The 24272-nt window shown below is 40.0% G+C and overlaps 1 protein-coding gene across 1 annotated transcript in view; it reads right to left on the bottom strand.

Moving 5' to 3' along the window:
- LOC140187981 (protein unc-13 homolog A-like) overlaps window positions 1-24272 on the bottom strand; it is a 289194-nt gene that overhangs the window by 13826 nt on the left and 251096 nt on the right. The window contains exons 35-37 of the mRNA XM_072243844.1: window positions 20480-20603; window positions 3289-3345; window positions 685-765 (exon numbers count right to left, since the gene is read on the bottom strand). Coding sequence (XP_072099945.1) covers window positions 685-765; window positions 3289-3345; window positions 20480-20603 — 262 coding nt within the window. The remainder of the gene's footprint in view (window positions 1-684; window positions 766-3288; window positions 3346-20479; window positions 20604-24272) is intronic.

The raw sequence follows: 24272 nt of genomic DNA, 5'->3' as shown, positions 1-24272 counted from the left end.
TGTGACGTATTCTACTCGTTCATTTCTTTAGTATCTCTCCAAATATGCTTTGTAGATCACTCTGTCAATGAAACTTGTCTTCCACGTCCTAGAACAATCCCTGATCAAATCTGGAATGCATCATTCTGTGAAGTTGATGCTTGGAGAGAAACAGTGTGTGATGGCTATATTGTTCATGACTTCCATTTCACCACAAAATATTTTTTTTAAAAATCAATTTAATATTAATGCGTCGTTGTGATGAAAATGATCAAATTAGCAAAGAAAGTGGAGGGGAAAATTAGCATGAGATTACATAAACTGAAGTCTACATTTGGTTAATTTCAAGAAAATGAGTGCCTAATGTTCAGGTTAACAAACTGAACATTAACTACTGAGGACTAAATAAATAAAACTGATCTGAAATCAGTTATTAAAATTGCAACTTTATTTCATGCAGTTATCACTTCCAATGAAGCAAACTGTAATGCTACATTGCTTTCTTATGAAAGTTATTTCACTAAATATCTCACATTCCTGAACTTCCTATATATATTTATCTAGTTAATTTTACATTGTGGAGTTTCAGTGATAACTTGCACTGCTTATAAAGGCTCGTCTATTAGTGTACCTATACACACAGGCATATACACATATATACATACATAAGCAGAAAACATTTACTGTAATACAAGTCTTGGTTACCTTAATAGTATCAAGTGCGAGCTCCACTACAGCACACTGCTTGGGAGAAAGACTTTTGGCTTCTTCTCTGACCATGTGATCCTGAAATATACAACCAAACTTAATGAGCTTTTCAATAACTTTAAAATCATATCACAAACACAATCTCTCACACTAATTGTAACCAATTCTTAATTTTACAGAAAAAAACTTTTCCAAGTATTGGGGTAACACAAAAAACGCTGGAGGAACTCATCAAGTCAGACAGCATCTATGGAGAGGAATAAATAGTCGACGTTTCGGAGAGACCTGGAACTCTAAACGTCGACTATATATTCCTTTCTATAGATGCTGCCTGACCTGTTGAGGTCCTCCAGCATTTTGTGTGTGTTACTCTGGAGTTCCAGCAGCTCTTAGATCTAAGTACTGTATTATGGTCTTTATTTTCTCCACACCAAAGGTATTGCTAGGTATGTAATTTTGTTTCTCTTTTACTGTTATCAGACATTTCCAGGACAGCATTAGAAAAGGTCAGAGACATTGACAGGGGCATTTCCATGAAGAGATTTATCCACAAGGATCAGAATTTTTCACTGCACATGTTGGGGATCAGGAGCAACCGCAGCTCAGTAAACAAAACAGGAGTTATGGGATTAAAAACAAGTTTTGCCTGGCAAAGGAAACCAGCAAAAGAGAACTGCAGCATGATTTCGGAAGGTGACACGAGCATGGCTGAGTTTCAGGAGCAACTGAATTATTGTAAAGAAGTAGATCTAAGTGTCTCTTCTGGGATATAGACATAGTGGGATCAATATGGCTCAAGTAAATCTAAATTTTAGTAGCACTGGGGCAAAGGCTGATAGACATACATACATCTAAATACATTGACATACATCGTAAAAAGCAGCAGTCCCAACACCGACCCCTGTGGAACTCCACTGGTAACCGACAGCCAGCCAGATAGGATCCCTTCATTCCCACTCTCTCTTTTCTGTTGATCAGCCAATGCTCCATGCATGCTAGTAACTCCTCTGTAATTCCATGGGATCTTATCTTGCTAAGCAGCCTCATGTGTGGCACCTTGTCAAAGGTCTTCTGAAATCCAAGTGCACCACATCTACTGCATCTCCTTTGTCTACCCTGCTTGTAATTTCTGCAAAAAGTTGTAAGGTTTGTTAGGGCAGGATTTTCCTTTCAGGAAACCATGCTGGTTTTGGCCTATCTTGTCATGTGCCTCCAGATACCCCGCAATCTCATCCCTAACAATCGATTCCAACAACTTTCCAACCACTGATGACAGGTGAACAAGTCTATAGTTTCCTTTTTGCTGCCTCCCACACTTTTTAAATAGCAGAGTAACATTTGCAATTTTCCAGTCATCCAGTACAATGCCAGAATCGACTGATTCTTGAAAGATCATTGTTAATGCCTCCGTGATCGCTCCAGCTATTTCCTTCAGAACCCGAGGGTCCAGAAGATTTATCCACCCTCAGACCATTAAGCTTCCTGAGCACCTTCTCAGTCGTAATTTTTACTGCACCTACTTCACTTTCCTGACACTCTTGAATGTCCGGTATACTGCAGATGTCTTCCACTGTGAAGACTGACACAAACTACACATTCAGTTCCTCTGCCATCTCTGCATCTCTCATTATGATATCTCCAGTGTCATTTTCTATTGGTCCTATATCTACCCTCGGCTCTCTTTTACCCTTTTATATACTTAAAAAGGCATTTAGTATCTTCTTTGATATTAGTCGCCAGCTTCCTTTCATAATTCATCTTTTCCTTCCTAATGATTTCCTTAGTTTCCTTTGCAAGTTTTTAAAAGTTTCCCAATCCTCTATCTTCCCAATAGCTTTGCCTTCCCTTGTATGCCCTCTCTTTTGCTTTTACTTTGGCTCTGACTCCACTTGTTTTCTAGACCCTTTGAAATGAATGCTAATATTGCATTTGCCTTCCTCTCACAGACTCTACCTGCAAGTAAACATTTAGAGTGTTGGGCAAAAGGACTCCCAAGTACCTTTTCATCTCAGATTTTTGGATTTTCTCCCATTTAGGAAAATGTCTGCACATTTAATTCTACTATCGAAATGCATGACCATACATTTTCCAACATTGTATTTCATTTGCCACTTTCTTGCCAATTCTCCCAATTTGTCTAAGTCTTTCTGCAGCCTACCTGTTTCCTCAACACTACTTGCCCCTCCACCAATCTTTGTATCATCTGCAAACTTGGAAACAAAGCCATCTATTCCATCATCTAAATCACTGTTGTACAGCATAAAAAATTATACAGCATAAAAAAGTGGCCCCAACACTGACCCTTGTGGAACACCACCAGTCACTGGCAGCCAATCAGAAAAGGACTCTTTTGTTCCCACTCACTGCCTTCTATCAATCAGCCAGTGCTCTAACCATGCCATTAACTTTCCTATAATACCATGGGCTCTGCTGGTGTTTACATTTCAATTGAAAAAACAATAATAGCTTTGTAAACTTAGGTTTATAACAAAATTGGTGGGCTAAGTTACATTTGTTTCAGGCCACTGGTTGCAATCATATTCATCGAGCAATGGAAATATTAGAATTTATTCCACCAGACAGAAGTCGTGGTACTCCTACCTTCAGCTTTGAAAGTTGCCCGAGCTCTTTTGCTGCATTGAAAATAAGTTGTGTGCCCTTTGAAAAACAATATGGAAAAAAATGAGTGCCAAAACTCAGCAGAAATAATAGTATTAAAAAAAGCTGTAACAATCTTCCACTTCACAAACATTTTCAAACTACAGTCACAGACACATTCAACACCGAATTATTTTCTTACATCGCTGTGACAGACAAGCTTCACCCTTCCCTGTAAAGAGAATATTTATTACTGTTCACATACTGGTCATCTATTTTTTTTCCAGAAAATCACTATAGTGACCATTTATATTTAGGGAGAGAATTTTTTAAAACCCAAGCATTAAATGAGTAGTGAAATCCAAGGTAACTACCTAACAGATACATATGGCATAACACACAAAGTGGAGTTGAGGTGCTTTAAGACCGACATGCATAAAACTAAGCTGGAAAATCAGGCATAAGCTAACATTCAGATTAACTGCAATAAAGCTGTACAATACTTGAAAAATATATAGGTATAGAGGATCTCTAAGGTTTGCAGTGGAAAATCATGTGCAGCAATACAAATGATCTATACTTATGTTGAATTTTTAAATTACAAGATATCCCATAGTGCTTCATAAAGGCATTACTAAATACAATTTGACACAGAGCTACACTGAGTTAATTCCAGCAACGATATTGACTGAGAGACAATGGTTCAGAAGGAAACACCGATTTAGAACTCGGGAATCTGCATTTCAGTACGTGTGGACACTAGCTTCCCCATCATCGTATATAGTGTATCTTCAATAGGCAATGCTGCAAGGTGGCAGCGTCCATCACCCAGGACATGCCCTTTTCTCAGGGAGGAAACACAGGAGCCTGAGGACATACACAGACATTTCAGAAACAGCTTCTTCCCCTCTGCCAGAGTTCTGAGCACACTATGAATCCATGAACACTACCTTGTGTCCACCTGTTTTCTACACTACTTTTTTTCTATTTATTATAATGCAGTATTTTTCTTATTATGTTTTGCACCATACAGCTGGTGTAAAACAAGAAATTTTGAGATACTGTATATTACCGATAATGGATCTTTTTAAATCACGTGTGCTAATGCAGAAGTCTGGGATGTGCTGCAAGTTATAGGCCAGCACATCTGACTATTGGTTCTGTTGCTGGACTGATTTGATCCCGTGCAGATAAGTGCCTTACCAATCCACTTTGATTTTATTGTTTTAAATTGTTTACTATTGTTTTAATTACATTTTAATCATTATAATTGCTTTATAAAACCAGTAATCTGAATAATTAACATGTTGCTATTAGTTCACCACATACAAACACGAGAATCATTTTCTTGTGGACATACTCAATAAATCCAATAACCATAATAGAATCAATGAAAGACCACATCAACAAAGTGGACAACCAGTGTACAAAAGACAACAAACTGTTCAAATACAAAAACAAAGAAAAAATAATAAATAATCAACAAATATTGAGAATATGATATGAAGAGTCCTTGAAAGTGAGCCCATAAGTTGTGGGAACAATTATGTGATAGAGCAAGTGAAGTTGAGTGAAGTGATCCTCTTTGGTTTAAAAGCCTGATGATTCAGGGGTAACAACTGTTCCTGAACTTTGTGGTGAGTGGCTCCTGTACCTTCTTTTTGATAGCAGCAGCAGGAAGGGAGCATGTCCTAGGTGGTGGAGGCCCTGATAATGGATGCTGCTTTCCTGTGGCAACACTCTGTACAGATGTGCTCAATAGTTGAGAAGGCTTTACCCATGATGGACCCAGATCATATCCACTATTTTTGTAGGATTTTCCAATCAAAGACATTGGCACTTCCATATCAAGATGTGATGCAGCCAGTCAATATAACATACATCTGTAGAATTAAAAACCTGGGTAAGCTGCAGAGACTCTGGACATACCACTTGAGGTCAAATCAATGCTCTGACCCCAACGTTGCACTGGCCATTAGTTTTAGTGGGGCCTCCCAATCAGTAAAGTACTGGCACCTGTGTCTACAGGCTGGGAGTCTTGTCTGTAGGCCTGGTCCAGCCCGATCTAACCTATTAGGTGAGGAAAAACTTTGCCAATATTACATCTGAAGGAAGGGAAGAAGTGCAGAGGTGCAGAAGGAGAAGATATTTAGGAAAAAAAATTCCAGAACAGCCTACTTGAGAGCTTGTAGCCACAACTGTAATGGAAAAATTACAACCAGGGATGCCCCGAAGCAACATCTACATCTCAGGAAGGAGATTGGAGAGATTAGCAGGAGACTGATTAAACATCCTGATGGGGTAGCAGGGTGGAGATGTAAAATGCTCCTTACCCCCATTAGCCTGTTTGTCACCCTTAGGCAAGATGTAGCATCTGCTTAGCCTCTCCTATCAGGGTCACATGAAGTTATGGGAGCAGGTGGTGGATGGTCGTATGAGCAGCTGGTGCGTATCACAAGTCCTGCTTAAGCAACCACTGATGCCAGGCAATCTCTGAAGAATATTGATAATGGCTGGAGTCACCTGTCTTGTAAAGATGCTACCCAGAAGGCGGCAGTGGCAAACTACTTCTAAAAAAAAATTTGCCAAGAACAACCGTGGTCACCATGATTGCCTTCGTCATACGACATGGCACAGAATAATGATGATGATGATGATGATGATGAAGAAGAATTTTAAAATCAAGGCTGCCCTTAACCAAGAGAGAATGTAGGTTAGAGAACACAAGGATGATGGGCAAACTGGACTTGAATGAACAATCCTGGTAAGAATATTACTCAATGTTAAACTGTTCAATTATTCTCATTTAACACACAAGAATAATTAGGTGGAAATACCATTCAGAGTGATTAATCTTTCTTCCTGCTGACATAAATGTAATAACACTGCTGATGAAAATTAGTCTTCCATGCTGATCTCAACCAATTTACCCTCTTCTAAAGTAGTTCATCTTCATCTGCATCACGAATATATATTTTTAGCTCGCTGACTTAAATAACTGAGAACTCAGAGGATGGGGGTTCTGTGCTTTACAATGATAATGAACATATAATTGTACTTGTTTTACATCCTGTGATCTGACAAGGCAATTTGTTGTGCATCTAATGGTAACTGGTAATTTGAGTAAACCTTAGAATACAAAATAAATGTCCTGTGGAAGATATTTAAATTTGTTTCTAGGTATTTACATAAGAATACATATTTTCACTGTATTACTGTGTGAAAGGCATTTTTTTAACAAGAAGTTTATATTAAATATACTCTGTGCTCAGGATGGTTGTAAATATCTTCCATATTAGATATTCAATGCCCAGAATTTACTTCGTCTAAGAAGAATAGGTAATGGGGTTAACCCCTCAATTACCCTCACTATCTTGACCATGCATTCTTCTCACTGCTATCTTCAGGCAGGAGGTGCAGGAGGCTTAGCTCCCAGGCTACCAGATTCAGGAACACCCTTCAATCATCAGGCTCCTGAACCAGTGTGGATAATTCACTGACCTCATCGCTAAACTGATTCCACAACCAGTGGACTCACTTTCAACGACTCTACTACTCATATTCTCATTATTTATTTATTTGCACAAATAGCAAGTTGTTCAAGTACCAGCGTAGGTAGATACAAGTGATTGACAAAAGAGGAGGTACAATAACTTTTTTTAGAAAAACATAACATATGGCTGTATGCTTGCAAACTCTACCAGCCAAAGTGGATAAAGGAGCCAATCACAACTTTCAAAAGGAAATTGAATAGGCACTTCAGGAAAAATAATTTGCAAGGCTTAGGGTAATCAGCAGATGACTGGGGAATGCCTGAACTGCAGTGCGTAGGTCTGACATGGGCAAGATAGGTTGAATAGCCTTTTTTCATGCCAGTATGATTATCTGAAGCAACAGGGAGCTTGGACAAGATGGGAGAATGCGGTTGAGAGGATAGTGACCTGGGCTGATCTTTGGAAAGCCAAACCACACCGCATCCAATTTCTCATCCAGGCAGTGTACTTCCAAGCCCATCAAACCTGCACACATGGGTCAAGGCAGAGTCATCTGCGTGCCCACTGTGTTCCAAGAGAGGAACCCTGGAGCACATCCTCAGCAGCTGCACAAGGGCACTTGGTGAGGGATGGTACAGGTGGAGGCATGATCAGGTCCTGAAGCCCATTGCTGAAGCTGTCAGCGCAGGAGTTGAGTGGACGAAGCAGTCCCGACCCTCCAAGCAGACCATTGCTGGGGAGCAGCCAATACCTGCCAAAAGAACATCTGCAGGCATCCTGACCTCTGCAAAGGACTGGCAGCTGTTGGTAGACCTCAAACAGCAGGTGTAATTCCCCAACCATATCGCAGCTACCACCCTGCAACCAGCCATTGTCCTAGTGTCTGAGTCTACTAAGCAAGTGGTGCTGCTGGAGCTGACAGTCCTATGGAAAGATAGCTTGGAAGGGGCCTTTGAAAGGAAGCTCTCCAAGTACACAGGACTGGTCAGCAACTGTCAGCGGGCAGGATGGAGAGCGAGGTGTCTCCCAGTGGAGGTTGGTTGTAGGGGATTCGTAGCCCGTTCCTTAGTTAGAGCCTTCAGCATTTTGGGCATCGAGGGAGAGAGGAAGAGGAAAGCCTCCGCAGTACCACCTATGCGGCAGAGAGGGCCTCAAGATGGCTGTGGCTCAAAAGAGGGGAGCCATGGAGTCATAAGTAGCTAGCCATCTGGACACAAGCTGGGGTCTGATCAGCCCCGGCTGAGTCACCTGGAAGAGGTTGTATGAAGCTGAAAAGACCCAAAACACCCGATGATTCCAGGAACATCACTGAAGATGTGTCCAGAAGCATCAGTAGATGTATGTACACAGTAGGTTAACACAACAAATTCCAGGGTAAAGTTCTGGGGTATTCTGAAATTTTACTAGACCCATGCTACAATTGTAAATAGTTTTTGTTAACTATTAGCACCAAGTGTAAAAATAAAGTTTATTTTCTTACTCTATTGTGGTTCTTATGGCAATAAGGAAATATAACACTTTTTTCTGTCATATTCTCAAATGATAGGGAAAGGAATCTGATCTTAATCTTGAAGATACCAATTAGAACATAGAACACTACAGTACAGTACAGGCCTTTCAGCCCACGACGTTGTGCCAACTTTTTAAACCTACTCTAAGATCAATTTAACCCTTCCCTCCCACATACCCCTCCGTTTTCTTTTCGTCCATTTGCCTATCTAAAAGTCTCTTAAATGCTCTAAATGTATTTGTCTCTACCATCACTACCTCTGACAGTGCGTTTGATGTACCTACTACTCTCTGTGTAAAAAAAAACTGTCTCTGACATCCCCCCTATGCTTCTCTTAATCACTTTAAAATTATGTCTTCTCATACTAGCTACTTCTGCCCTGGGGGTGGGGTGGGGGGAAGTTCTATGGTGCCAGAGTTCAACATTGCAAGAAAACACAGGGAAGTTATTGATCATGAGATCCAAGTAATAACAATACAGAAAAATGAATTGCAATGATATCAATGGGCCGTAGGTACATGGAATACCAGCATCTGCAGGTTCACTCTCAGGGCACAGTAAGTTCTTATTTTGGTCCTTTATCAACCTAGAAGTCCCTATCCAACAGAATAGTGAGAATACCTTCCCTAGAAGGACTGCACTGGTTGAAGGTGACAGCTCACTACCACTTCTTGCATGGTAATGAAGGATGGGGAATACTAACCTCATCAATGGTGCTGGTAAACAAATAATGTCAGATTACCTCAATAGGAATTAGGTGGATTCCTAATGTTCTAATTTTTTTTTTGCAAGGCTCAAGATCACCGAAGAGTACTGCAAACTATCTATGGAACAATAATGTTATATTTTACTCATTTGGAAAAAACATAAAATTTGCAACAAACCTGAGAATATTTGGTTTTGAAACTATCACAACATTCAACACATTTAAATACTGTACACAGGACCACAGCTTCTCTACCTCCCGTTACACCAATTCAAAGATGAGCTATTTACCTACGTTCACCACATAAAAATACCACATTTGCATTTACAACATTTTATCTTCCTCTTCTGAAGATATCTATTTCACACAAAATGCAAAGGTCTATGCCTTAACCACTCCATTTATCAATCCAATCTGTAGCTGAATCATTGCATATCCCTCATCCAATCAGTCACAGTGTCAAAAACTACTTGTCTGGAACTGGATTGTTTTTGCTGCATCTAAGCAAACTAATTTCAAGATTCTATTTTATTTATCATGCGTAAATCAAAACATACAGTGAAATGTGTCATTTACGTTAACAACAGAGAGGGGTCCTTGTCCACTCTCTGTCCGCCTGACTTCTGATCACGGATGTCCCACATCTGTGTTGCTGGCCCTTTGTAAGCAGAGTGAAGCCCTCATCTCCAAGAAAAATAAAATTTTATTGAAAATCAGGACCAACTACATGACTCACAGTCTACATTTTCATTCCAGTTTACCTGTGCTGGTGATGGATTAATGCATGAAGCATCCTGGATAGGCGCAGAATGTGCAGTGCTCATTGGGATGCACTTCTAGGATTTTCAGTGGCCATAATGGTTCACAGCACCTGTGAAAGCCATTTTCTTCTGTTCAAGGGGACAACATGAGCAAGTACTAAGCAGAAGTCAGAAAACTGACTTGTTTTAATTTCTTTTAAATTAATTGATTCCTTGGGTGGTGGTTATACAGGGAAGACACTGCCTCACACAAGGCTGATTCAGTGGTACATGGTGCAATGGACCAAACACTGAGCCTACAGTATCTCACAGCAACCACGGAACACGTTTCTCAAGATAATATCTAAAGTTCCAACCAGGGATAAGCTTTAAATAACTTTACTGTGGGTCTTTTTGATTAACAGATACATTTTGAAAAAATGTTTATTTTGTCTAGAACTATGGAATCCAAAGTCCCAATTACAGAGACATGCATTTGTGCAAGATAATCAGATAATCCCAGGAAATCCCAAATTAAATGAAAACAGAAAATGATTGTCAGGCAGACAAGTTTTATAGGCACTTCAGAAGGACTCAGAGGGCATCTTGTTTGCTGGCTGTTTCTTAAATGCTAATGAAGGAGGGGAACCAGGACAAATCCATTACACCCTCGGTATGTCAACTGTACAGAGAAGGGAAAGGACAAGAGAGCAATGCATGTCTCTGCATCCTATATGCATCCTATATTTGGAGGGAATTTCTGTGGTTGCAGATGTACACTACCATGCAAAAGTATTAGGTATATGTATATAAACCAGAGAGCTAAGACATTAGCTCTGTACTGTAGTAATTTTATGTATTGCACTGTACTGCTGCCACAAAAAGAAAACAAATTTCATGACATAGGTGCATGATGATAAACCTGAGTCTGATATGGGTCTCTATTGTGGACTGAGAGTGGGAAGGGGACAGGGAGAGGGGAATCATGGTTGGGAAAAGGGGAAGGTAGAAGGGAGAGAGCAGGAAACACCAGAGAGACATACTATAATGATCAATAAACCAATCATTTGGAATCAAATTATCTTGCCTGGTGTCTCAGGGTATGTCTACACCCACGCCCCTCCTGCTCCGACACTCCTTTTCTCTGCCACCTGTCCCATACCCCTCCCGTGTCACTCGCCATTCCCAACATCCTTTGTTCCTGCCAGATCTACAAACTCACTCTGCACTCCTATTGACAAATTTAGTTCTGTGCAAAAGTCTTAGGCACCCTAGATCTATATATATGCCTAAGACTTTTGCATAGTACTGTAATTCTAGGATTACATCCTAGATGCCAAGGTTAAGAATAATACTGAAATGCTGCAACAAAGACAGCAAAAGGGCCAAGTCCTGCAAGCAGATTTTAAGGAGTTAAAGATCTCTGGATTGATGTCAAGCACCAGTGAGACTAGAGCATTGAGAGTGTCCCACCATTTGCAACTTAAGGAGACTAATACGTAAAGACCAACATTACTTAGCCTCCATTTTAAGAAACGTCTAGGTAATTTCTGATTTCCGAATGGTCCATGAACATTACTTCGTACTATTGTTATTTTTATGTCTTGCTTAAAACAATAAATTTCACAATGCATGTCAGTGATAATAAACCTGATTCCGATGAAAACATGAATAACCATGGCATTGTATTCTATGGATCAAGTGCTGATCAATCAAAAAAGTGCAGATAGCTACTTGATAGTTAGCACAGTCAGTTTCTGTGCTGTAGGACTAGTAAACTCTCTTCAAATTCCAGGTGAATGATAAAGCTTTCATAAATCATCTTATTATATGTCCATTCCCAACCCAAATTTATAAAACATTGGTTAGACCTAAGTGGGAGAACTGCATGCAGTTCTGGGCATCATATCATAGGGAAGGTGTGATAGTGTTGGAGCGGAGATTCACCAGGATGTTGTCTGGGACAGAACATTTCAATCATCAGGAGAGACTGGAGAGGCTGTTTTCTCTTTGGAGGGAGGAGAATATGACCGAGGTATATAAAATTGTGAGGACTATAGATAGACTGGAGGAATCGGAGATGAATAACCTTAGAGGACGTAGATTTAGGGCAAGGACAAGAGGGGATCAGATGGAGACATTTTTTCGTCTAGAGCAGGGGTTCCCAATCTGGAGTCCATGGAGCCTTTGATTAATGGTATTGGCCCATGGCATAAAAAAGGTTATGAGCACCTAAATTGCCTCGGCATAGTAAGTAACAGGGCAAGATGGGTTAATATAGATGGGTTCACACTAGTTGGCTGGATGTGGTGGGCCAAGCTTGTTTCCATTCTGTGACTTTTCTGTCTGAATAAAAGTTCTACCTAAGCTTCATAAATTTGGTTGGGAGGAAAAATTTAAATTAATACAACTTGATATCCCAATCTAAACCACAGGTATTTTTTTAAACAATAGCAGCATGAAATATTATTATTATTATTATTATTATTATAACCACATTGTCCTTTGTTTCAACTTTGTTTCTGCTGGGCAAAGACAAAAATACCTGTGCAAAATATTAGGCCTCAGACAGAATTACATGACAGTCTCATAGTGTGGCCAACCAGATCTAGGCCTGCAAGCTTCATTTGTTCTGTTGAAGTTTATGATTTATTGTGGACTTGGGACAATTGCAACACATGTAGAATCTCAAAGCTTCACTTCTTAAAGAAGATCTATGGCAACAGTGAGAGAAGTTTCAATCCATCAAAATTTCAATCCTATTTCTAGACAACTTTACATCAGATTTCAGAAGTAATGGGCTACCATTTTCAATCAACAAGACTAAAGCACTCACTGCTGACCTTGTAGAAAGAAGCCCATAGAGATTTAGTAATGGCTATGACATGGACTTCATGTATTTATAATGGTTATTGTCAGAGGTCAATAGTACCTGCCATAATTGACTCCATCCAAGCACATCAAAAAATTCTCCGAGAAGTAAAATGTACATTAAAAAAGTTCTCCAACATTTTACAGCATGCAATATTAAATTGTAATATAAATGAGATTGGGGTAGAAGATGAAATATAATTTAGTTTTAAAAATTGAAATTGTTATTTTATAATACTTATTAGAGAGAATGGCAATCCACACTATTAACTTCTCCTGAGCTAATGACTCTAAGTATTTTGTTATGGCTTGGTGCACTAAAAATACACACCTCCACTCAATGGAGCATAACATTTTTAGGCTCTCTTTTTAAATAATTTGTAAATACCTGAAGTTTTCATCAGTTTCATGATCTGTACATTTGATTGAAGTATGTGGCTAAGCATTACAGAAGTAGGAATAGGGAATCACATCTGTAACTCTGTATCATCTAACTTTTTGTATTTAATTGTACTTGTGTGTGCTCTCTGTAAGTTACCAACAGATTTCATCCTTTATAATGAATAGCCCCGTCGTCTCATAATTTTTCATCACAAATTCTAGACCATTAGTTCCAGTATCACGAAGTTAAATCCTTTGAACTAAACTTAATTAAAATCAACATACACCCCACCCAAAATCCACTGCCTGAACCTTCACATTTATCTGACAATATTAGTTACTGTACCGTATAGCCTTCATTATAATAAGAGACATTTTATGTTGTAGTAACACGTCGTTGCATGCGCTATTAGGCATGTATGGATCTGTATACATGTGTGTTAAAGTTCGGACTCTACCAGTAAAGAACCATGAAACTTAGTTCCCGTCTCCAGCGTTGTTATTAATAATACAGTTGTGTAAACAGGCCACATACACAACAAATTGGCCACGAGAATTATGAACCTACATTTTATTGGAACACTGTGTTTTAGTTGATAATGACACTCAAAGGAGAAGAGAGAGAAGGGAGGTGAAAAGGAGCAACACATGCATCTAGGCGTAGTGCGCTCGTGGCACTAGCAAAAAGGTCACGTGAGTCAAGTGGAATGTGCAGTGATTGCAAGGAGCTAGCTAAAGAGAAAACAAGGGAAAAATGGACTAAATTAACATTAACAAAGATGGTGATAATTGGAACCATTACAGCATCTTATCAACATCCACAAAATGCTGGTGGAACGCAGCAGGCCAGGCAGCATCTCTAGGAAGAGGTACAGTCGACGTTTCAGGCCGAGGACCTTCGTCAGGACTAACTGAAAGAAGAGCTAGTAAGAGATTTGAAAGTGGGAGGGGGAGGGGGAGATCTGAAATGATAGGGGAAGACAGGAGGGGGAGGGATGAAGCTAAGACCTGGAAAGTTGATTGGCAAAAGGGATACAGAGCTGGAGAAAGCAGAGGATCATGGGATGGGAGGCCTGGGGTGAAAGAACGGGGGAGGGGAGCACCAGAGGAAGATGGAAAGCAGGCAAGGAGTTATTGTGAGAAGGACAGAGAGAGAAAAAAGGAAAAAATAATAAATAAATAAGCGATGGGGTAAGAAGGGGAAGAGGGCATTAACGAAAGTTAAAAAAATCAATGTTCATGCCATCAGGTTGGAGGCTACCCAGATGAAATATAAGGTGTTGTTCCTCCAGCCTGAGAGTGGCTTCATCTTGACAGTAGAGGAGGCCATGGATAGACATATCAGAATGGGAATGGGATGTGGAATTAAATGTGTGGCCACTGGGACATCCTGCTTTCTCCAGCGGACAGAGCGTAGGTGTTCAGCAAAACGGTCTCCCAGTCTGCGTCAGATCTCAGCAATATATAGAAGGCCGCACCGGGAGCACCGGATGCTGTATATCACACCAGCTGACTCACAGGTGAAGTGTCTCCTCACCTGGAAGGACTGTCTAGGGCCCTGAATGGTGATGAGGGAGGAAGTATAAGGGCAGGTGTAGCACTTGTTCTGCTTACAAGGATAAGTGCCAGGAGGGAGATCGGTGGGAAGGGATAGGGGGGACGAATGGACAAGGGAGTCACGTAGGGAGCGATCCCTGCTGAAAGCAGAAGCGGGGGGGGGGGGAGGGAAAGATGTGCTTAGTGGTGGGATCCCATTGAAGGTGGCCGAAGTTATGGAGAATTATATGCTGGACCAGGAGGCTGGTGGGGTGGTAGGTGAGGACAAGGGGAACCCTATCCCTAGTGGGGTGGCGGGAGGATGCAGTGATAGCAGATGTGCGTGAAATGGGGGAGATGCGTTTGAGAGCAGAGTTGATGGTGGAGGAAGGGAAGCCCCTTTCTTTAAAAAAGGAGGACATCTCCTTCATCCTGGAATGAAAAGCCTCCTCCTGAGAGCAGATGCGGCAGAGACAGAGGAATGGCGAGAAGGGGATGGCATTTTTGCAAGAGACAGGGTGGGAAGAGGAATAGTCCAGGTAGCTGTGAGAGTCCATAGGCTTATAGTAGACATCAATAGATAAGCTGACTCCAGAGATACAGACAGAAAGATCAAGAAAGGGGAGGTAGATGTCAGAAATGGACCAGGTAAATTAGAGGGCAGGATGAAAGTTGGAGGCAAAGTTAATGAAGTCAACGAGCTCAGCATACTTGCAGGAAGCAGTGCCAATGCAGTCATTGATGTAGCGAAGGAAAAGTGGGGGACGGATACCAGTATAGGCTTGGAACATGGACTGTTCCACAAAGCCAACAAAAAGGTAGGCATAGCTGGGACCCATATGGGTGCCCATGGCTACACCTTTAGTTTGGAGGAAGTGGGAGGAGCCAAAGGAGAAATTATTAAGAGTAAGGACTAATTCCGCTAGACGGAGGAGAGAGGTGGTAGAGGGGAACTGGTTGGGTCTGGAGTCCAAAAAGAAGCGGAGAGCTTTGAGACCTTCCTGGTGGGGGATGGAAGTATATAGGGACTGGACATCCATGGTGAATATAAGGCGTTAGGGGCCAGGGAACTTAAAATCATTGAAAAAATTCAGAGCGTGGTAAGTGTCACAAACATAGGTGGGAAGGGATTGAACAAGGGGCGATAAAACAGTGTCGAGGTATGCAGAAATGAGTTTGGTGGGGCAGGAGCAAGCTGAGACAATAGGTCTGCCAGGGCAGGCACGTTTGTGGATCTTGGGTAGGAGGGAGAAACGGGAAGTGTGAGGTGTGGGAATTATGTGGTTGGTGGCAGTGGATGGGAGATCCCCAGAGCTGATAAACTTGGTGATAGTGTAGGAGACAATGGCCTGGTGCTCCTTAGTGGGGTCATGATCGAGGGGTAAATAAGAGGAGGTATCCGCGAGTTGTCGCTGTGCCTCGCAAGATAGAGGTCAGTACACCAGAGTACAACAGCACTCCCCTTATCGGCGGGTTTAATAGTAAGGTTAGGATTAGTGCGGAGGGAGTGGAGAGCAGAGCGTTCGGAAGTTGTGAGGTTGGAATTGGAACAAGGTGTGGTGAAGTCGAGACGGTTGATGTCCCATCGGCAGTTAGCAATAAAGAGATCCAGAGCAGGCAGAAGACCAGAGTAGGGTGTCCATGAAGAGGAGGAGGGTTGAAGAAAGGAGAAGGCGTCATTGGTGGGGGTGTATTTGATAGTAGCATTGAAAACTGGGTAACTTACATTGAAAGAGTGGAGTTATATTGTGATGCTAACGATGTTAACGATGAAAAGAAAGCCAGTGTCTTACTCAGTGTTATGGGAGCAAAAACATACGGGCTGCTATGGAGCTTGTTAACTCCTGAAAAGCCAGCCTGCAAAATGTTCAAGCAAATAGTAGACACTCTCCAACAGCATTTACACCCCAAACCACTGGTCATTGCTGAAAGACTTAAATTTCACAAACGGAATCAGAGCAAGAATGAAAGCATTTCTGAATATTGTGCAGAATTGTGCAAATTATCAGAACATTGTCAATTTGGAGCTGGTCTATCAGACGCATTGAGGGACAGGTTAGTGTGTGGCATGCACTCTGAAACCACACAGAAGAAGCTCCTGGGTGAAAAAGACCTTACATTCAAGAAGGCACTGAACATTGCAATAACATTGGTAACAGCAGCATGGGGTGCTTCAGAGATACAACAAAAATCTCTGGAATATGCTACGAATAAAATGTCACTAAACAGAAATGAAGGGAAGAGATGTTACTGTTGTGGGAACATGTCACATGACCCTCAGGACTGTTGGTTTAAAGTTAAAGAATGCAGAAACTGTGGCAAACAGGACCACATTGGCAGAGTATGCAAAGCTAGTAAACAGCAGAAAAAGGACAAACAAGAAACCCCAGAAAGGAAAATACAACAATGTACACAAAATGGAAGAAAGCAGTTCTGATGAAAACCACTCAGCCAAAAGTGAATTGTCTTGTCTGCAACTTCACAGCGTGAAAGAGACAGATAATCGAAGGGTAAAATGGATCACTCCACAGGTGGACACAGGCTCAGCTTTAACAGTGATCTCTGTACACAGCCACAAATGACTGTTTTCTCACATACCTCTGAAATAAACTAAACTACTGCTAAAGACTTACACAGGACAGAGAGTGCGTCCCAAAGGTAAAATTAAAGTGACAGTGACCTACAGAGACAAAACACAGCAGATGAACCTCTATGTACTGAAAAGTGGAGGACCACCATTGCTGGGACGTGAATGGCTCAGGAAAATCCAGTTGGATTGGCACACCATCAAGGCAATAGATGTGTCAGCAAAGGAGGGCAGCAAGGCTACATCTGAGAGACTGTCACAAATACTTGCTGACTCTGAGGAAGTTTTCATGAAAGGAATAGGAACACTTCATGGCATGAAGGCAAAGATTCAGATTGAGGAAAATGCATGTCCAAAACGTATGCGAGCAAGGATGCCTATAAACCTGACTCAATTACACCAGTCCTGTCTGGCGGAATGGAACAAAATTCCAACAACTTATTGTGAGAAGTTTGTGGAAGGCTACCCAAAACGTTTGATGCCAGTTAAACAATTTAAAGGCAATGCTACTAAATACTAACAAAGTGTATGAAAACTTCTGACTCACTGGGAAAGTGATGAAAGAAATAAAAGCTGAAATAAATCATTCTCTCTATTATTATTCTGAAATTTCACATTCTTAAAATAAAGTAGTGACCCTAACTGACCTAAGACAGGGAATGTTTTCTAGGATTAAATGTCAGGAATTGTAAAAAACTGAGTTTAAATGTATTTGGCTAAGATGTCTGTAAACTTCTGACTTCAACTGTATGTGTATGTTAAAATTTGGACTCTACCAGTAAAGAACCATGAAACTTAGTTCCCGTCTCCAGCATTGTTATTAATATAGTTGTGTAAACAGGCCACATACACAACAGTTACAATGAAGATTATGCTCAGGGGGAATTTTGTTACATCATTTAATTTAATCTATAAATCATGCTAATCAAAGTTACCGGATTTTGTAACAAGTCCAGGAGTTAGCTGTTCTTGGATATAATATGCTGAAAATAATAAATCTCTTGTTTTGTTCTTGCCTATTGCCAGTGAATTTTCACACTTGGTTATTTTAACTGCATTTCTACACTGTTGAATGGGAGCTAGCTCTTTCTTCAGGATGAAATGATATATTTTGCTCTATTTATATTGGAGTCTGGATCAGAAATGGTGGTGATAAAAATTCTATAGGAGTCTGAGAGAGGTTGAGACTCAGATAAATCTGAGATTGAATCTCACTCATATTCACTGAAGATCAAATCAATGCCACCAAAGAGTACCTATGCATGCTAAATCACAACTTTCAACGCACAATAATAACTTCCTTTAGCATCATGACGAAGCATCAAAACTACTGTGTATACAAGGACATGTTTACTTGCAGGTTTCCTTGCAAAGATATGTTACCTCTGTTAGTAAAGTTCACACATTTGGGTTAAATATTATATTTTAAGTTTGTTTTTTTTTTGTTCTATCTTCATTATGGCTGATGAACTAAATGTGAAGATGTGGAAGATTCAGACTTGAGAAGATCCTTGACATACTCAGGTTTTTGCAACACTAAAAGCTTCACGGGTACCTTTGCCACTTCAGCAAACTAACTTTGGTTGGTTAATGTGAATACCGCTTGAATATGTGCCCATGATGATTACCAGAAATTTAAATTGTTTCCTGTAATTTCTGTGGCAGAAATTACAGGAGAAAAGCCATCTTATTTAAAGGAATTTTTCCCCACTTAATAGGTCTGTACAACTTTAAAAAGTTCAAAAACAAAGTTATCAAAGCATGCTTAAAATTTCCACAGTAAATGATTTTACCCACATGACAGTACTTGGGTGTTGTACTCCAAAATACATTTTCTTTTTGATATATTTCACTAAATATGAATCCATTATCCATAGCGCATACTGAAAATAACTTCTTACAGATTTGAAATTTATTCTGTATTGTGTGAATCAGTTGTAAGTACTGCCGTTCATCAACAAAATCCTTCATATGCTTTTTGCAACATTACACTCCATAGGTTCTCAAATCAATTAAGAGCTAAGTTGTGATATTTTTAAGAAAAGAACTTTGGTTAAGATTGCAGCATATATCAGTGTTGGCAGCCCTTACTACAAAACAAAAATAAACAAAACATATTTGCAGATGCATTTTAAAAAAAGGTATCTCTTGCAGAAAAATAATCAGCCAGCATTTCAAAACATACATATATACTGCAGCTATTAATTAAATAGTGGTAGCAACTGATACACATAATAACATCTCAACAAATACAAGCAGTTAGCTTTTACCAAAATAGACATTTCCTTGATGTGCACATCCAGAATTGAGCTGTAAACATACAACACACTTTTGACAGGTTTTTATTTAAATCCAAAAGAGCAAACATTCAAATGACAAAACAGGGGGAGATTTCAGGTATGGGAACCCAGCAAAGGTCATTATTATTAACCAGGGTCAGCCATGTGCATCAGCTTGTGGCAGCATACACTAACGAGCGCAGCCACACACAACATTACTGGCTGATTCTATTAAACGTACAGCAGACAGACAGACAGACACATAGTGCTGTACTTACAATCATCTGCCATTACCAGAGAGCAAAACAATTAAAGAAAATGATAATCAGACCAGTATATTGCTATTATTTTTCTAGTTCAATGCAACTTTTTCAGTAAGTTGGTTTTAAAAGTAGGAATTAGATTCTGTGGCCTTTTGGTAAAATGCCACAGCATTATTATCAAAAATCAATAAAATACTGCCAACAGAATCACTTTTTAAATATTTGAACTACTTTTTAAAAACATTCTTTCAGATGGATCTTAATACTATTTTAAAAAAATTAGTAATTAGAGAATATATATTTCACCTGTGTACAGTGCTCTCCTAATAACAATGATTGTTTAATGATGGAAAAATGCTAATGATCCTGCATGGTTAACTATTTTGCAAGCAATTAATATCAATGATTAAAATCACAGTTCTTTTTAGCTTTTAAAATTAGCAGGATATCTATTTGTTCTTTTTCCTGAACTTGGGCCTATTGTTACAGAACAGTCCATCTTTGTTTTAGTTCCAGAACAGTTATAACATTGGCAACTAAGAATAATGCTTACAAGGCTCAGAATAGAATCATTCCTCTTAATTTTACATTCACCAAAGACCTAATTCAGACAAATGCTAGGAAGTAACAAGGTGGTAACCCAGTCATGTGGTAGTTTTCTCTGCTGCTGCACTTTCATCAGGACTTGTAAAGAACAAGATTAAGGACAGCATGTGCAAAATGAATACTTGTACAGACACTCTAGAGCAATCCTACCACTGAGCTATGCTGCATCGCTTTGTAACAATATATCACACTAAGTCACCAATAATAAAATTGCTGCTTACCGTTTGATCAGTTAAAGGTGGCAGGACAATAGTTTTCTCCATCGTGTTCATGACAATCTTCCACAATTCTTTCAGAACACGCTTCAGCACCGTTTTTTCACAGATCTTTGCAAACAGGGTCAAACTAGAAGAGGAAGCAAATGTCTAAACCAATACTCAAAATAAGAACTAGTCAATAATTTCCTTCCACACTGTATCTTCAACTCAGTAAAAAACCCCAAGTACAATTATTTTTAAAGATTAGCTTTGTTTGCTTTCTTAACACTCTGCTCCCACCCAGCACACATGTACACCCTGTTTGAATGCCCAGCTGCCCAACCACCAGCCACCCCCTTACTCACAGACATACTCTCATCCTGCACTGGACACTTATCATCTTTCATTGCTGCTGTTTTACATATTTATACGACTGCTTGTTTTACTACAATAGTATCAGTAACATTATACTGTCTACATAAAAATGCACCTGGCACTTTAAGTCAATCTATCTATCTTCAGGCCATGACACTCAGGGACTTGTGCAGATATTATTTTGTGACTGTATGTGCTGGATTGTAATTACATGTGCTGTGTTTTGTACCAAGACCCAAGAGGAATGTTTTGTGTAGCTATATACATGTGTATGGTGAATGACAATAAATTTGAACTTGAATATGTATAGTGCCTTGTGAAAACATTCAGCCTCCAACCCTTTCTTCATATAAATTAGTATGACAACCAGAGATTTTGATCAATTTAACTAAGAATTTTTATTTATGAATCACATGCTCCTTTGTTCACAGTAGAGCCCCCGGAAAACTATAAATAGTCTGCAGATGCTGGAAATCCAGAGTAACACACACAAAAAATGCTGAAGGAATTCAGCAAGTCAGCTGGAGCATCTATGGAAATGAATAAACAGTTGATGTTTTGGGCCAAGACCCTTCTTCAGGACTGAAAGGAAGCAGGAAGACGCCAGAATAAAAAGGTGGGGGGCAGGAAAGGTGAATAGCTAGAAGGTGGGGAAAATTATAAAGCATGAAAAAAAATTCAAACCTGAAATCTCAGCAGTTCAAAATTATTCAACCTTCTTTGCTCAGTACTTAGTAGAACCACCTCTCTTAGCTATTACATCCAATAATCTTTTTGGATAACTCTATCAGCTTTGCACAATGTGATGGAGAAAGATTTGCCCATTCCTTCTTGCGAAATTGCTCAAGCTGTGCCACTTCAGTTAGGGAGTGGTGGTGGACAGCAATCTCAAGGTCTTGCCAGAGATGTTCAACTGGGTTACGATCAGGACTCTGACTGGGCCACTCATAGACATCAATTTTCTTCATTTGGTTCTCTATGGTTGCTCTGGCAGTGTATTTTGGGTCATTGTCCTGCTGAAAGACAAACTTCCTCCCCAGTTTAAGGTTTCTGGCAGAGGCTAGCAGGTTTTCATTCAGGATCTTTCTGAATTTAGCAGCATTAATCTTCCCAACAATCTTGACCAAATTTCCAGTCCTTGCTGCTGAAAAATATCCCCATAGCATGATACTACCACCACCATACTTTCTAGTAGGGATGGTGTTATCTGGCTGATGGGCAGTATTAAAATTTATGCCACACCTACCACTTGAGGCCGGAAAGTTCTACTTTAGTCTCATCCGACCACAAGCCCTTCTTCCACATCTTTACAGTATCTTCTAAGTGACACTTTGCAAAGTCTTTCTGGGCAAGGACAAGTTTTCTTTTAAGCCATTACTTCTTCCCTGCCAGTCTTCCGTAAATATCCTTTTTGTGCAAGGCCTTAGAGCAGTCATTCCCAATGGGGGTGGTTACGTGTCCTAAGGAGGCATTAGGGGGTGTTCAAGATTCTTGTGTGGGGTGGGTGGTAAGCAGCACGTAACTTGAGGCAAGAGACCTGACCGACCGTGTCAATTCACTGTCAACATTAACATCCGACAGGCATTCCCAGTTCGTGTTAACTTTTTATTTAGCTCCATTAATGATGGATAAATACATACAGTACGATCTCTGAGTTGGAAGGCAGCGAAGCCTTGAATTCTAATCCTGCTAAGAAACAGAAACTACAGAAAGTGTGTCAATAACATGTTACAAACCTGGAGTACAGTTTTATTTCATTCCCATCAGATCACTGACGCCTCATGTGTCTTATTTGTAATACTGTACTGTCTAATGAAGCCATGAAACTATCAAAATTGCAGGATCACTTCCGTAAAAATCATCCTGAAAAGGCTACTTATGGTATTACTCAGTTCCAGCAGATGAAAGAAGCATTTGAAAAGTGTTGCATATTTGAGTTATTTGCCAAGAAAGCTAAAAATAACCTTGATAGTGGTCTCATTGCTTCACACTGAAGTGCACTGCCTGTCAAAAGGCTGCTGCTTAAAATGTTCCTGGGATCTTTTTGATACTGGTTGTCTTTTTGCTCGAAGTTGACAAGAGAGGCAGCCTGACCCAGGCAGCGTGGCTGTGGTTTCATATACCTTTTCCACTTTTTCATGATGCACTGCACTGAGCTCCGAGGTATGTTCAATGCCTTTGAGATAGTCTTGTATCCTTCCCCAGATTTGTTCTTCCGTAGTATCATTTCCCTGACTTCCCTTGAATGCTCTTTTGTCTTCACTTTGTTTAGGTCTGTTGAAACTCTACCAGTATTTATTCAGGTGATCCTCCAATTTTCTACATCAATAAATTGGGTGAGTTGGTAAGGTAGTATACAGTATTGTACCTGAGGAAAGTTAGCGTCGTAATTACAAGAGGGATGAATAGTTTTTCAGCCTCACAATTCTGGTTTTTAATTTAGTAAATTGTTGACAAGTTTTGGAATTTTTCTTTTGAATTGACACAATGCAAAATCTTTTGTAGACAAGCTCAAAAAATCCTACTTCAATATATTTTAAATTTAGAAAATGAGACAGTAAAATGTGAAAATAGTTGTGGGCGCTGAATACTTTTACGAGGCACTGTACATTGAAACAGGGAAAAAAAAACAAAACCACAAAAAGCGGTGCCAAGACAGGTCACTACAATCTGGTGTGAGATATCTTATGAGTGTCTTATGTTAGATGAAAGAGGTGCAGAACTTTAGAAAGGGTATTTGAATACCATAAGGCCCAAGGAGGTGAAGATGAAGAAACAAAGGTGCAATTAAAGCAAATTAAAATTGGTCAGAGCTAGACCTGAAGATGTGTCGAGAGCCCAGACAATTGTTGGAAAGGTAAAATTAAAGCGACAAGGTGAGATAATGAAAATATTTGAACACAAAAATGAGAGTTTTAAAATTGAGACACTGGCAGCCTAGAAGCCCTCATGTTTAGGAGAACATGAGCGGGAACTTCATTCAGAGCATGGTGAGAGTGTGGAACGAGCTGCCAGTGTGGAAGTGGAGGATGCAGGTTTGATTTCAACTTTTAAGAGAAATATGGATAGAAACATCAATGGGTGGGGTATAGAGGGCTATGTTCCGGTGCAAGTTGACGGGGCTAGGTAGAATAACAGTTTGATGTGGACTAGATGGGCCAAAGGTCCTATTTTTGTGCTATCCTATTCTATGACTCTAAGTCACAGAATGAGTGAATACTCTCTGGGATGTAGAGTTTTAGGTGAGTTGGGGATAATGAAGAGTGAATAAGAGGAGTTCACCCTGACTTAGAATAGTTGAATCTACAGATAACAAAATTTCACGACCAGTAAGCTGAGCAGAGGAAAATGTGTGCAATATTCTGGAAAGTCAGATGTAGGTAGTCCTGGTGATAGGATCAGAAAGCCTTTAAATCTATAGAATAGCACATCTGACACCTAA

This window comes from Mobula birostris, chromosome 26 (assembly GCF_030028105.1).
Source record: "Mobula birostris isolate sMobBir1 chromosome 26, sMobBir1.hap1, whole genome shotgun sequence".
NCBI lineage: Eukaryota > Metazoa > Chordata > Chondrichthyes > Myliobatiformes > Myliobatidae > Mobula > Mobula birostris.
Note: the sequence above shows the minus strand (reverse complement) of the source record. Positions and strands in the feature narration are given on the sequence as shown.